The 13,008-nt window shown below is 40.4% G+C and overlaps 1 protein-coding gene across 5 annotated transcripts in view; it reads left to right on the plus strand.

Annotated features, from left to right (window-relative positions):
• fam13a (family with sequence similarity 13 member A) overlaps positions 1-13,008 on the plus strand; it is a 41,768-nt gene that overhangs the window by 16,715 nt on the left and 12,045 nt on the right. For 4 of the 5 annotated variants that reach the window (XM_026359847.1, XM_026359850.1, XM_026359848.1 and 1 more), the window contains exons 9-14: positions 2,653-2,694; positions 7,492-7,533; positions 7,633-7,827; positions 9,154-9,358; positions 10,987-11,039; positions 11,399-11,432. In XM_026359847.1, coding sequence (XP_026215632.1) covers positions 2,653-2,694; positions 7,492-7,533; positions 7,633-7,827; positions 9,154-9,358; positions 10,987-11,039; positions 11,399-11,432 — 571 coding nt within the window. The remainder of the gene's footprint in view (positions 1-2,652; positions 2,695-7,491; positions 7,534-7,632; positions 7,828-9,153; positions 9,359-10,986; positions 11,040-11,398; positions 11,433-13,008) is intronic. The other variant, XM_026359849.1, reaches the window with a different exon arrangement.

The following is a 13,008-nucleotide window of genomic DNA, read 5'->3' on the forward strand; positions in this document are numbered from 1 at the left end:
TTTGTGTGGAGTTGCCATGGTTCACTGGATTCTGTGATTTAACTATTGCGCTTCTCAGAAGCCCATTGGAAATAGATGGGAGTGAGGAACGTTGCAGTGTGGTGTCAGTTAAGGTTCCCTGTGGGCGTAACGGTATTGTTGGCCGCCTGTCAGGAAGTCTCATCCATCACGCTGAAAGCCTGACAGAGCATATTTCCAGTAAAAACCGGCTGGATCAAACTGGTTTTGCTGCAGTTTGAATATTCCTGCGGTGCCCTTTATCAAGTTCTCACACACGGCGGTGACCATTAATTATATCAATGAATCATCTTTTGATGAGTCTGAGTCTGATTTGATGGAACATTCAGTGTTGAAAAATTCAGTCAAGACACTTTTTTGGTTTCATTATTATGACAGAAAGTGAAATTATGTGGCTTTAATAGTGAGGGGAAAGGATGAAGATGTTTCCAAGTCAGAAGTCAAAATAATTTCTGTATTTCCAAAGAAAGAAACTGGTATGAAAGCTGCTGCTAAAAGATGTTTCCTTTGTTAATGTAACAGTAATTTAGGTGTGTTGCCTTTAGGTTCGGTGGATCTCAGATTTACAGATCCTAATAAGGTCCTTAAACTCCTCATACAGATTTTTTGGCAATCAAACACAAACATACTTTCTTAATTGTTATTTTAATTTAATGTCAATAAGGTGTAACCACAATCAGTGATCATGAAGTGGGACACAAGTTTAAAATCTGAAGCATGTTTGCTCTGTGTCACATTAATGTCATTTGAGCGCATGTCGAGCATAGTTGAGCTTGACTTTCCGAGCCCCACAGAGTTTGTGCTGGGAGGTATTTGAAGAATTTGCAGTACCTGTCTAAAAGCTAAATGGACCGGTGACTGAAGATGCAGAAAACTATTTCACCACTAGCGTACTGCTACCTGAACAGAGAGCGCTGGTGTTGCGTGTTGGACTTTTTGGAAAGGTGAGGCAGGGCACAGCGGAAGCGGAGACCCTGCCAGTTGGAGGATTATTGAAGTGACCAGCATCCGCTAAACCAGACTTACCTTTGTCTACACATTTTTAAAAATGTTGATGCAGATTGACCAACTTGCCACTGGTAGTTTTCCATTTGCACCGGAGGGATCAGGTCTTTCTGAGTATCCCTACAAAGCTTCTTGTTATCCCCTCAGTAAGGTAGTGGGTAAGCAGGATTTCCGCTTTTGCAACTCATGGCGGCAGTGACAGCACACATTATTTTAATACGCTTGCCAGACTGTGTAACACCAGTTAAGACCAGGAGTGTGAAAGGGGGAAAAAACCTTCATCACTAAGGCCTTAAAAGAATTTGGAAGTATTGTGTTGTGTGGTGAACCACACATTTCCTGTACATTCTGTCATCAGTGAACTTTGGCCCATTTTGATTTGTGCCTGACTTGAAACCTAAATCCTTTGTTTTGAATCTGTTGAGGTGCCTGAATGGCGAAAGTGCTCTCTCCTCCCCTGGGTATGCCTGCCCCTTACAGTAAGCCACCTAAAGGTACGTCATGTACCAAAACACACGCGGTACCAAACATTCACGGGATACTCCTCTCATTAGAAACTTTTTCTTCAGTATTTTGGAACATGTGAGACCCGACGTGTTTATAATCCACTGTACTTACTGACTGTGAGTTGGTGGGATTCATTTCTTGTTGCTCTTTCTAATATCAACCCAAACACATGAGCCTGAGTATTTAGACTCTCTCATGGTTCTCATCACTATAGTGTGATTGCTCCTTTTTGCTTCTGCTGTGCTGTGCATGATACAGGAGTCCAATTCAAAGACATTCAAATTCGAAAAGATATTTAAGGAACCAAACCCACAAATGCCCACAAATGAGAAAGTGAAACTAGAGGATTTATTAAAACTGCTTCAGACATAAAAATCCAAGCCTCTTTTGATGAGCAGCTGAAATTCCCAAAAAAATACTGTGTTCTCTTCTCTCAGATAAACGTCCATATAAAGACACAAAAGGGAGAAAAGTATGCTCTAAATTAAATAAAAATTTAAGAGGGCTCACAAGTTTTCATCAGCTGTTAAATTGCTGCAGTAAGACTTTTATTGTGAAAGAACATTTTGCATTAAATAAAATAAATACACGAGCAGCCTTTAGCACTTATTTCATAGCAGTTCAGGTTGTGGTTGCAATGTTTTTTTGGGGTGTTTTTTTTTCCTGCTTTGACTTTTGAGAAGATAATACATTATTCCACTCTGCTTAGGCAAACAAGACTAAGCGATTATGAAATTTTTCAGCCTGCAAGTGCTAGGATATGAAAATGTTAAGCAACCTCGACATTCAGTGCCTGCTCCAAGTTCCTCTTATCGTTGCATAATTTCATCATGTGTCACTGGCATTCGCACAGCGGCAGCAGCCAGCCTATATTCTAGAGCAGCTCCCATGTCTCTGTTGGTTCATAATAATTACCCGAGACAAGTTCCACAAAGGCACTGATCTGTAGCGCTGCATGGCTATTATTCTGCAGACAAAAGCCAGCCTTATGCTCCTATTTTCAGTCTCAGTAACATGTAGTGATTCGGGGCTGTCCTGTATGTTTTTATTCCGTACAGTAGCATTTTATAGGCACATCCTACAAGCTAATTGATTATATCTCTTTATTGTTATTTATTTCAGCTCCCAAGAAGAAGAGAGGCCGATATCTCCCTTCTACATGAGGTAGGCTTCCCCTTCTCTTCCTCTGTTAGAAAGTTGTTTTGTACTGAAGGTGTGGGGGAAGTGGTTGTGTGCTGCCTCAGTGCATTATCCTTGTAAACAATGGAACCAGCGATCAGAGGGAAAGCAGAGTGGCATGCACATGCAACAGTTTGCTCACCACTGTTTGGTTATTGTGGCAGCACATTCGAGACACGCAACCCGAGCAAATGACACATGTGAGTGAGGACGCTGTGTTTTAGGATGACGTGATGGAGACAATTATTTAACGGTGTAGGAAAATAAAAAGTTTTAATAAGTGATTAAGTGTTTGAATAATTAAGAAATAAGTGAAAAAAACAGATTCAGCCACTCCATTGAAAAGATTTGCTGCTTTCCTTTGTCTTATCATGTCATTTTTAACATTTAACAACCTTTAACAACAACTTTACAGGGTAATTACCAGAGTTACTAGGTGACTAATGCAGTACAACTTACTTTATCTAATGATTTTCTACTTTATAATCAAAATGGACATTGAAGCCACAGTTAAACGCATTGTTAAATACATATGATTGGACCTTTGTAGCTTTTGCATAATTGTTTTACAGCTGCAATAATTCTGGATCAAATCCAAAGGGAAAAAAAAAAACATTGTTAACTCTAACTGGAACATCTTGTCTCTTTAAAAGTAATAAAACAAATTCCAGCTAGTGAACTAATCTAAGGCCTAAACATGCCATCATTCACAGATTCAGCTATGTACACATAGTACATATGTTTATGTAATATATGGTAAAATACACAAACACTTTTGTTATGACAAGTATGTATGATGTTTTTTGACAAAACATTTCATAGTTTCTAAAAACATTAAATATACTTCTGAATATGATACTGTTCAGAACAACAACATGGCAAACTACAACTTTATCTATTAATATATTATTAATATATATACTGTATATAAGTTATATGTATATATATTAGTACTCAGCTAAAGCCAGGCACATTTATACCTGGTTATTAAGTCATTGTTTAAAATGAACTCTGTGGTCTGTTAAAATAATGTTAAAAGTAACTTAGAGTATTTCAAACAATGTGCTGGTCTGAAGGTTTCTCAGACATCACTTCTACAACTCACATTTACCATGAACTAACTTTGTAGTTTACTTGTACTGTGTCACATACACAGACTACAACAGTACACAATCTGCTTTCCATCACTTGAGGGGACATCCCATTGACTTTCATTCACTTTTTAGAGACTCACACTAACCTTAACCATAACTACGCAATCACTGACCCCAACCTCGACCCTGACCCTGCACAGAACCTCGACCCTGACCTAACATGGAACCAAGTCATCACTCTAAAATTAGACAGTTTCCTCATGGGGACCAAAAATCCATGTGCACACAATTAAGTGTCAGATTTAGGTCCCCAAGGCATAAATAATACCTTGTACACACACACACACACACACTGACTTTCTCTTATCTAAAATCCTTTTGCCTTCACACACAGAGCCTCTCACTGGAACTGGATTGTATGGATCAACATAGTTTTCTTCTTCATATGTTTAGACTCTACGGGTCCTGGCTAATATCAGCTTGTGGTGTAATACAGGATTACCTGAACGGATGCCCCTGGGTACACAGTGCAGGGGATTTGACTGGTATAAGCTGCTGCTTTTGAAGCTTTGGAGTTGTTTCCTCTGTACTTTTTTATGCCTTAAAGACTTGACTTTAAATACATAGAAACTAACTACACAAACATATTATTTTATGCTTATTATTATTTGCAAAGCACTTTTCATAGTTAGAAGGTCCCGAATAAACCAATTACATAAAGTAAAGACTTACATTGCCAGCTGTTTAAAATTACACTCCGTAGGGCAAAAATAGCACAATTTCCAGACCTGACTTCAGCAAATTATGCAGACATCATCAAATACAAACAAAAACTAGCTGACACTGCTGATCTAAGAAATTATTTCAGGTAAATTTTGTCCAACACACCAGACATTTTGATTATATTTCTTACAGGAGTACTTTAACATTTTAGAAAATGCAGTACACTTACTTCTGTTCAGCAAAGAAACAACACATGGAACCGTGTAGTCAGTGTTAAACAAAGCAAACCGCTTAAAGCTGGATCCCAGTGATCCCTATAATTTAAACAAACAAACCTACCAATTTCTAAGACTTCATAGCTCACATACAGTTTTTACAACTGGGGAATGAAATTACACAAACACCGTGTTGCAATATCAACAGCGGCTCAGTTCCTGATCAAACAGTGGACTGTGGTTGGTGGTAGGATTTTTTTGTTTTTAAAAAGTGTCAGCTGAAGAAAGGACCGGGCACTTGGCTCACTCATATTCTGGTGCTGATATTCTCATTGTGTTTCTGATGCAATGACTCATCCCTCTTGCCTCGTGGTCTCCTTTTATCAGTAGTTCATGACTCAGGGCCGTCACCATTGCAGACGAGGCTGCATACCTCGTCGCATGCCGGAGTCGTTTCACTCGGTTGCATGTTCGGTTAAAACCCAGTTATTTATGAGCTGTGATGTCACTTCCTTTGGTGATTTACCAAATTGCCACACTTGTGTACCGCGCCAGCCCGAACTCTATTTGGGATGATGATAGCTGCCCACGGATATTTAATCATCAAATATTTTACCCCTGACACTTACAGGCAGTCATGCCCAGCTGTTTATTTCATTACCAGCCTAAATGTGTCACAGGCAGACATGTAGGAAAGCTGATTTAACATCACTAGCTGACATAGAAAGTACAAACAGAGTCAGCGTATTTCAGTGTCACGAAAATGAACTTGATAACTTCAGTCTAGTTTTTAAATCTCGTGATACGGTTCACGTGCAAAGGTTCAGTTTGCTTGCGACATTTATTATGAGAATAATAAATACACATAGAATTTGACTTTGGTTGTAAACAAATTGTAATAAAACACATTTATTTTACTTTAATTGTGTTACTTTTCTAAGATTTCAGTGATATTTTTGCCACGTTCACATAAAATATCAAAACTATTCACAAATTCCAGCTTTAAATTAAGCGGCCTGAGATGTAAAACTCACTCTTATGTTGCTTTCAACCGTCCACGCTAAGGCCACAGTTATCGAATGATGAATCCACTAGACAAGCCAAAAGTCTGACCACTGTCTTAACTCGTTCACAGTCTCAGTGCTACAAAGATCAACATAAAAGGTGTTAAGTTTAATTTGTTGGACATGGTGCTCTGAGGCTTAATAAACGTCCACTGGCACATAATGCAGTTATATAATTAACCCTCTCATCACCTTCTGGTGGGAAGGACTGCTCCAGACAGTTGTAGACACACATAGAAACTTCCGTCATATCTTGATGAAGTCTGCCTTTGACATTTACAGGCATTAAGGCCTGAGGTTACATCAACATCAGTAAGCCATTAAAGCATGTTCTGTTGCTTTAACCTGTCGCGTTTGGTGCCAGGTCTATTATTAGCTCGCTAACTTCTTTTTTTCCTGCTGTTTCCAGAGATAATCGAACTGCAGCTGGCAAAAGTTTATCTTGAAGGTGAAGGAGCCTGAGAACTGATATTAAAATAGCCCCTATGTTTCATGATGTGAAGATGAAATGATCATCTGGGTACCACCCAATAACCAGTGATCGCTTTTAATCTGCTGCAGTGTGTTTGCTAATGGCTTTGATAACATCAACATACTGTATGTACATGTTATTTTACACAGGTTCACTATAGTCACCTTTAAAGTGTCCCATAAATCCACCATTACTTCCTCTGTTATCAGAGCACTGTGTTGTGCCAAGCTCTGCTGATACAGTCAACACCACTGTTTATGAAAGAGTTTTGTTCGGGTCACCTTATAGAGGTCGAAGTATCTGCACTCAGGGATCACTCAGGGGGTTTCTCAGTTGGTGAACGCTGCATACAACATAGTTTTTATACTTGCTATACTAAAACACTGTGACATCTTTTCATAGCATTGGTAAAATGTCAACACCTTGAAGGTTAATTTGTTGTTGAACAGCTGTAGGCAGCTGTCTAACTTCATTATCAGTTAATGAAAACATTTATTTTTTATGTTTAAAGATGGTAACTATAGAAGAAACTATAATAATTGAGACAATAAATGCTCAGATTTTAAATTTAAACCTAAAAAAGTATGATTAGTACTGGTAATTTAATATTAGTTAATATTTCTCATTTAATTTTTTCCGATAGTCGGCTCATCAAGCTATTGACTTATTGTTACAGTACTAAAATTGTTTTATTTTTTTATTCTATTCATTCAAAACCTAAAAATACTAATTGTACAACATCTAAAAAAAACAGAGTAAAGCAGCAAATTATCTCGTAGGAGCTGGAACCAGATGTTGGTTCAACGAATGACCGAAATGGTGAAATGATTATCAAAGTAGTTGTTAATTGTTAATCTGTCAGTCTTGATAATTACTTAATTGGAAGCTCTGTTCTACAACGGACCACATGTTACCTCATGTTTGGTGCTGCCGTCTGATTCAGTGTGAACTTGCACAGAGAACGGTAAAGAATCGTGAGCCTCCAGTAGAAACTACTGAACTGCTCGTAGTCATGGAAGCTGACCCCTGCTCTCAGAGGACCAGCTTACGCTGTGAACACAGCTGAGGTTAACACTCACTCATGCACATGAGATGCTTTGATCACCTAGGGACTGAACCAGAGCCCGTGTGGATGTTCGCCGTTGCTCAGTGACCTGTTACGACCACCTGTTTCTGTAGCATTAACTCACCTTCACCTCTTGTTTTTCTTTTAGTAATCACCTCTCCCCTGTCCACTGCAGACAGGATGTGGTAACGTAAGTGGACATTTTCCTTCATAATAAAACAGGACACGGCTGCTCATTGTACTCAGGGAAATCTCAACTCCTCATTCTTTTCATTCCTGCTCTCTACAGTTTGGTGGACAGGACGATACGTTCAGCCGTGGAGCAGCACCTGTTTGACGTAAACCTCTTAGAGGATCAAAGTTCAGAGGACTGCCAGTCAACCCCGTGTCCGCCGTCTCAGAAGGTGACGCCAACTGCACGACAGAGACGTAGACACCAGAGAGAGCAGCAGGAACAGGGCCTAAGACACCACGAAACAAAAAGGTACAGTGGATCTGAAATTGTCATGAAACTGTCCGTTTCACTTGGCAGTAGTTTCAACACTCCAGCGATCTTCACCTGATTGAAGTGAGGTTTATTTTTATAGTGCAGGAAACTTCCTTATTCTTTATTTCAACAAATAGACTCCAGAATATTCCTTATTTACAAGGTTGCCCACCCACTGAACAGTGACATCAAGTCCCGCTTGTGTGTGTCCTCGCCTTAACATAATAATTAAATACGTTAAAGGGGAACTCCAAGCGTTTCCCACATCAAAGTCTGTTTACAGGCCTTGCAGAGTACAGCTGCACACTGCATGTTAAAGAAGTTGTATGAAGGACTTTGTGTGGAGCTGCACTAAAAGCTGATACATTTCCACAAGATGCCACTTTTTGTTAGGTCTAAAAAAAGGTGTCTGGTGGTGTGAAGCTTTCCAGAAATCTGTAGCTTTCTCCCCATGTCTCCCTCAGGCGGGCACCTCGAGGCTGGTGTGTTATTCCAGCCTCTACAAACACAAAGCAGCCGAATCTCAGACCAGAAATGTGCATTGTGAACACAAATGACAAAGGAAAAGGGATTTGTGGAATAAAGAAATAGAACAATACGCAGGCTTTATACCTTATAATTGCTAAAATGGAGGAGAAGGACATGACATTCATATGAATTCGATTATCTTAATTAACTTGGAGCGATTTTAAATCCTTGCCAAAACCAGGAAAATGTGAGACAATAAAATATTAATGAAATAAACTATAAGACTCTTTTTCCCTGACTGAGCTCGTTGCTTGCTTTAAACCTCACTCGTAGCACTGTGCTGCTGCTTCTACGTCCTATACTGATGAAGCAGAATACGATGCTACAGTCTGACCTCAGTGTCTCACTGCAGTGCTACTAGTCCACTTGGTGGTTTGGTGACGGTAAACATTCTTAAGGTTTTATTCTGCGTCCTGAGCTCATCCATCGAGACATAGGGCAGTCATAACAACTGGAGTCATTGCAGTAAGAAGCTAATCCTTGTTGATGGAGACCTGGTGGAGAGATCAGTGACACGTGGATTAGAGGAGTGTATTAGTCCAAAGACAGCAGAAACTGCCTATACGAGTGTCAACAGTAAATACACAGTAAATAGATTTAGCACAAAAGCTAAACAGCACACTGGCTGCTTGAGAAGGTATAAGTAAATGAGCAGTCAGGATGACCTCGGCATTCGGTTTCCTGAACCACTTCACCCAGTGTCAGGCTGATAAAGACAGAACGTGCAGCAGAGAGGCTGAGATGGAAGGCAGATGTCTCATTCCCTCGTCCTTTTCTTTTGGCGACTGAGAACAGAGCTGTGTCCATCAGGGCAAACACCAACAAGGAGAACATCCCATCGAGCAGCGACAGCAGCTCGGGCAGTGTGAGGGAGAACACGGGCTGCAGCGTGGATGCACAAGGAGGCCAGAGCGGTGTTTCTGAGCAAACCCCGAAACCCAGGAAATCTAAACAGAGCCCTACGCTGGTGCAGCTTACTGACAACCAGGACGCCCACACGGTGAGTCATGATGCTTTCTCTTTTTATCTTTGTGATCTGTCATCTACTCTTCTCTGGTACTGTGGTTTTCTTATGGCTGCCTTCTTCAGCTGTTCTTTTTCTCTCACTGCCACAGGTAAATCTCACTCAAAAACAGCCTCAACAATGCAGGTTTCTCTCACTTATTTAGAGCAACATCTAGACTATTTCAAGTTGTGGTTAATTCTGAAACTGCTGCAGATATTACAAACATTTTCACAGCAGTTTTTACGGATGTCACTGGAAACAGTATCAACACATTCACAGATTTTTTTTTTTAATGTACCTGTGACGCAGATAAATTGTTAATGTATTCAGCTCAACCCGTGTCATTCTGACTCACTGCAAATAACCGTTGCACTGCAAGAATCACTAAATGGAGGCAAGTTGGAAGATGGCAGGAAGCAGTGCAGCTGCCTAATAGCTCCCTGCTATTTCCCCTCATATACAGGGTTGCGATGTGGAGGACGCCATGCCAATTGTCAGACACTTTTTCCATAAGTAGTGCAAATGTAAGGTAATAAAATTAGCACCATTCTTTAGACCTTTCTCTCACTACAGCAGAATGTAAGCAAGTCAAATTATCATTCTCACTTGCATCCTAAATGATGTGCACTAATGTAGCGTTCAGCTGCGTGGTGTCCCACCGACCGACCGACTGACTTCCTCTCTGAACTGAATACCAGACCACCAGCCCTCTTGATGTTTTTGCCCTGCATGCCAGCGCTTTATGTAACAGTACAGATGACACATGATGCCCTGGTACACATAGGTTCTATATGTGACAGCCGGCACAGCATAGCTGAACATAGCTGAACTTTGAGCAGCTGTGACAGCAGAGGTTTGAAGTCAGCGTCAGTCTGTACATCTCTGTTGTTGGGAACAACCATCTCTGTCTATGGGAGCTTGTTATGTCAAGAGAGTCTGCAAGTCTCTGGGGTGTTAATTCCCTGTAGTGTTCCCTGTAAAGCGGCCAAGCATGAAACAAGATATGCAGTGTTGTTTGTTTTATGTGATTGACATACTGCCACAGGTACAGTCTTAATTTAAAGTTTACTCAATTAATAGTTAAACTGCACCAGTGCACACTTGTCTCCAGCCGTTTAAAACTCACGGTGTGATATGTTTAGTCACAGTAGCAGCATGGCCTTGTGTATGTTAACATCAGGTGGTCAGTGCAACACTTCAGTGAGTGGCATCAAATTTTGATTTGCCATTCCGAGATGATGAATCCTTATGAATTTCATATTCATGTTTGCCACAAGACGAGCTGATTAACTCCAAGCTGACGCTTAACGCGACACTGAACCTGTTAAATATCACAGCCTCTATACGAAGCCTCAGGCTGATGACTCTTACACCAATGCAGATTTGAATTATCTAGGTCTTTATTGTGTGCAGCATGTCGTGTGTCCTATTTCAAAAACAGCTGCAAGAAGCTGTGAAATGAAGTGAAAATTTTCTTTCGTAATTCAGTAAAAGCAATTCGAGTATTTTTTTTTTAATCGTTGAATCGTAAAAATAAAACCTTAAACAATGTCAAATGATCTAAAGATGCATCCTATTTTGATAAGAAAACAGCCATTTAAATAACTGACGTATTTTTCCAGTTAAATGATTGTTTTGGTGAGAGACCTGCAGCGCACCACATGGACAAGAAAGGGTAAGAGTAATCTTAATGTGCTGTATGTTGGTAGTTCTTATAGATTTTTTTTATCACACATAGTGAATTTCTCCTTTTTCCCCACTTTTACCTTTTGCCACCTGTTACCTACAGTAAATGTTTGTTTTACATTGATAAGCTACTGACTGCTACTAGCTGCTCTGTCTGTGTCGTTATCTTATGGCATGCTGTACATAGGTGTACTGTGATGTTTATAACGTACACTTCACCTGATAAACACAGGCAGCAAAGATATCTCTGTGTGTGTGTCTAACTATGAGCTGTGAAACTTCTGTAAAATAATTGTCTGTCTTAGGGTTTAGTATGTGTTTCTGATATTTCTCCATTTCACTTTTCAGAAATGACGTTTCAAGGAAAGATGGCCGTCCACAGGTAGGTTCAAGTTCCCAGTTTCTGTCTGCTAGGTTTCACTTTTAGTTTTAGCTTCTCTCTTAGTTCATACACAGTTGATCTGCTCTGCTGTGTGCAGCTGGAGAAAAACAGCTTCTTAGATTGTAAAATAAGGACTGAACATTGGTATCAGCATAATTATTACTATTATTATTATATCCAGCTCCAGTGAGACATGTACAATGGGCAATGTGAGGCAAGCTGAGTGTGTTAGTATCATACAAACGATTCAAAGTGCTGCACATAACTCGTACAAACGCACTAAGAATAAGAAGCAAGCCAAAGTGACAAAATGAAAGTGTAAGCACAGAAACCCCTGCACTTTTCCCGAGAGAGCCAAATGTTCACTTTTGACAAAGGGAGATTTCAGTAGTCTTGTGATGAGGATTTTCCCACCACGATTATTGCACAAACATACAGTTGTTCTTCAGTCAGTGTTTTGAGTGGGTTTTCTGGTGTTGGTGTTGCTGTGGGTGTGAGTGTGAGTTACCTTCTCCATCTGCTCCAGTCCTGCTTCACGAGCACCGCTGAACAGGATCGTGCAGCACTGCACCAATATGCTGAATCCTTTTCTAACAGTCCAGATGGATTTTAGTAGCAGCTCGGGCTGCAGCTCTGCCACCACCACCACCACCACCACCACACCGTGCCCCTGATCGGCCATCTGGAGCCAGTGTGGCACCAGCCTGAGCTGCTCCTCAGTGCCTTACTTACAACACAAGCATGATTGTTACAATCAGGCCTGATTTGTCCTCCTCTGGGCTGCAGTTCTTTAGAATAATATATACTCAGATCCTCCTCAGTGACCTTATCCCCTGCAGCTCATTCTCACATTCTGCTTGTGTGCAGAACCGATTTAACCAGTTCAATTATAACTTAAGTAACTTGCATTTGCTGCTTTTCTCCCGTTTATTTCAGTGCTGATTGCACATATTTGGTCTATAATATATACTTGTGTGCAAAAAAAGAATTTAAGGCCACTTAATCTGTTTTCACCTCAACCCTTTTTAAACACACAAACACTTAGTCATAGTGTGTCCTCTGTTGGTGTAGTGGGTGTTTAAATATGCCAGTGTGTGTCTTGTTGTAGCTTGAGTCCCTGTAAACTGATAACACACCCTTCACCAGAACACATAGGGCCTACAGCATATGAAAACTGATAGTGGGAAGTGAGAGCTACAGAGGTCAGGTTGGCTGCTGTAAAATATGCCACAAAATAAGGTAGAATTGTTTGCAGCGGACGATAACGTGATGATAAATGTGCTCTTCATGCTGCTCAAAGAGACGCTGAACGTCACAGCGAGTGGAACCAGCCATGACCCGTCTGTGTTGTATTATTTAGCTGCATGTGTTTTGGAATAAGAAGTGCTGAGAGCTCTATCATAAATCATGTAGGAGACTAAAATAAAGAAAAAGAAAGCCATCAAACAGGAAGTGTATGTCAGACTCGGGTTATTCTGTATGTTTGTTTCAGTAATGTGTGTTTGTAAACTGGGTGTGTTAGCCCAAACACATTTTAATCACAGTATACCGCATCCTCTTTCCCTCTCATCCTCAC

The sequence above is a fragment of the Anabas testudineus genome, chromosome 1, assembly GCF_900324465.2.
Source record: "Anabas testudineus chromosome 1, fAnaTes1.2, whole genome shotgun sequence".
Lineage (NCBI taxonomy): Eukaryota > Metazoa > Chordata > Actinopteri > Anabantiformes > Anabantidae > Anabas > Anabas testudineus.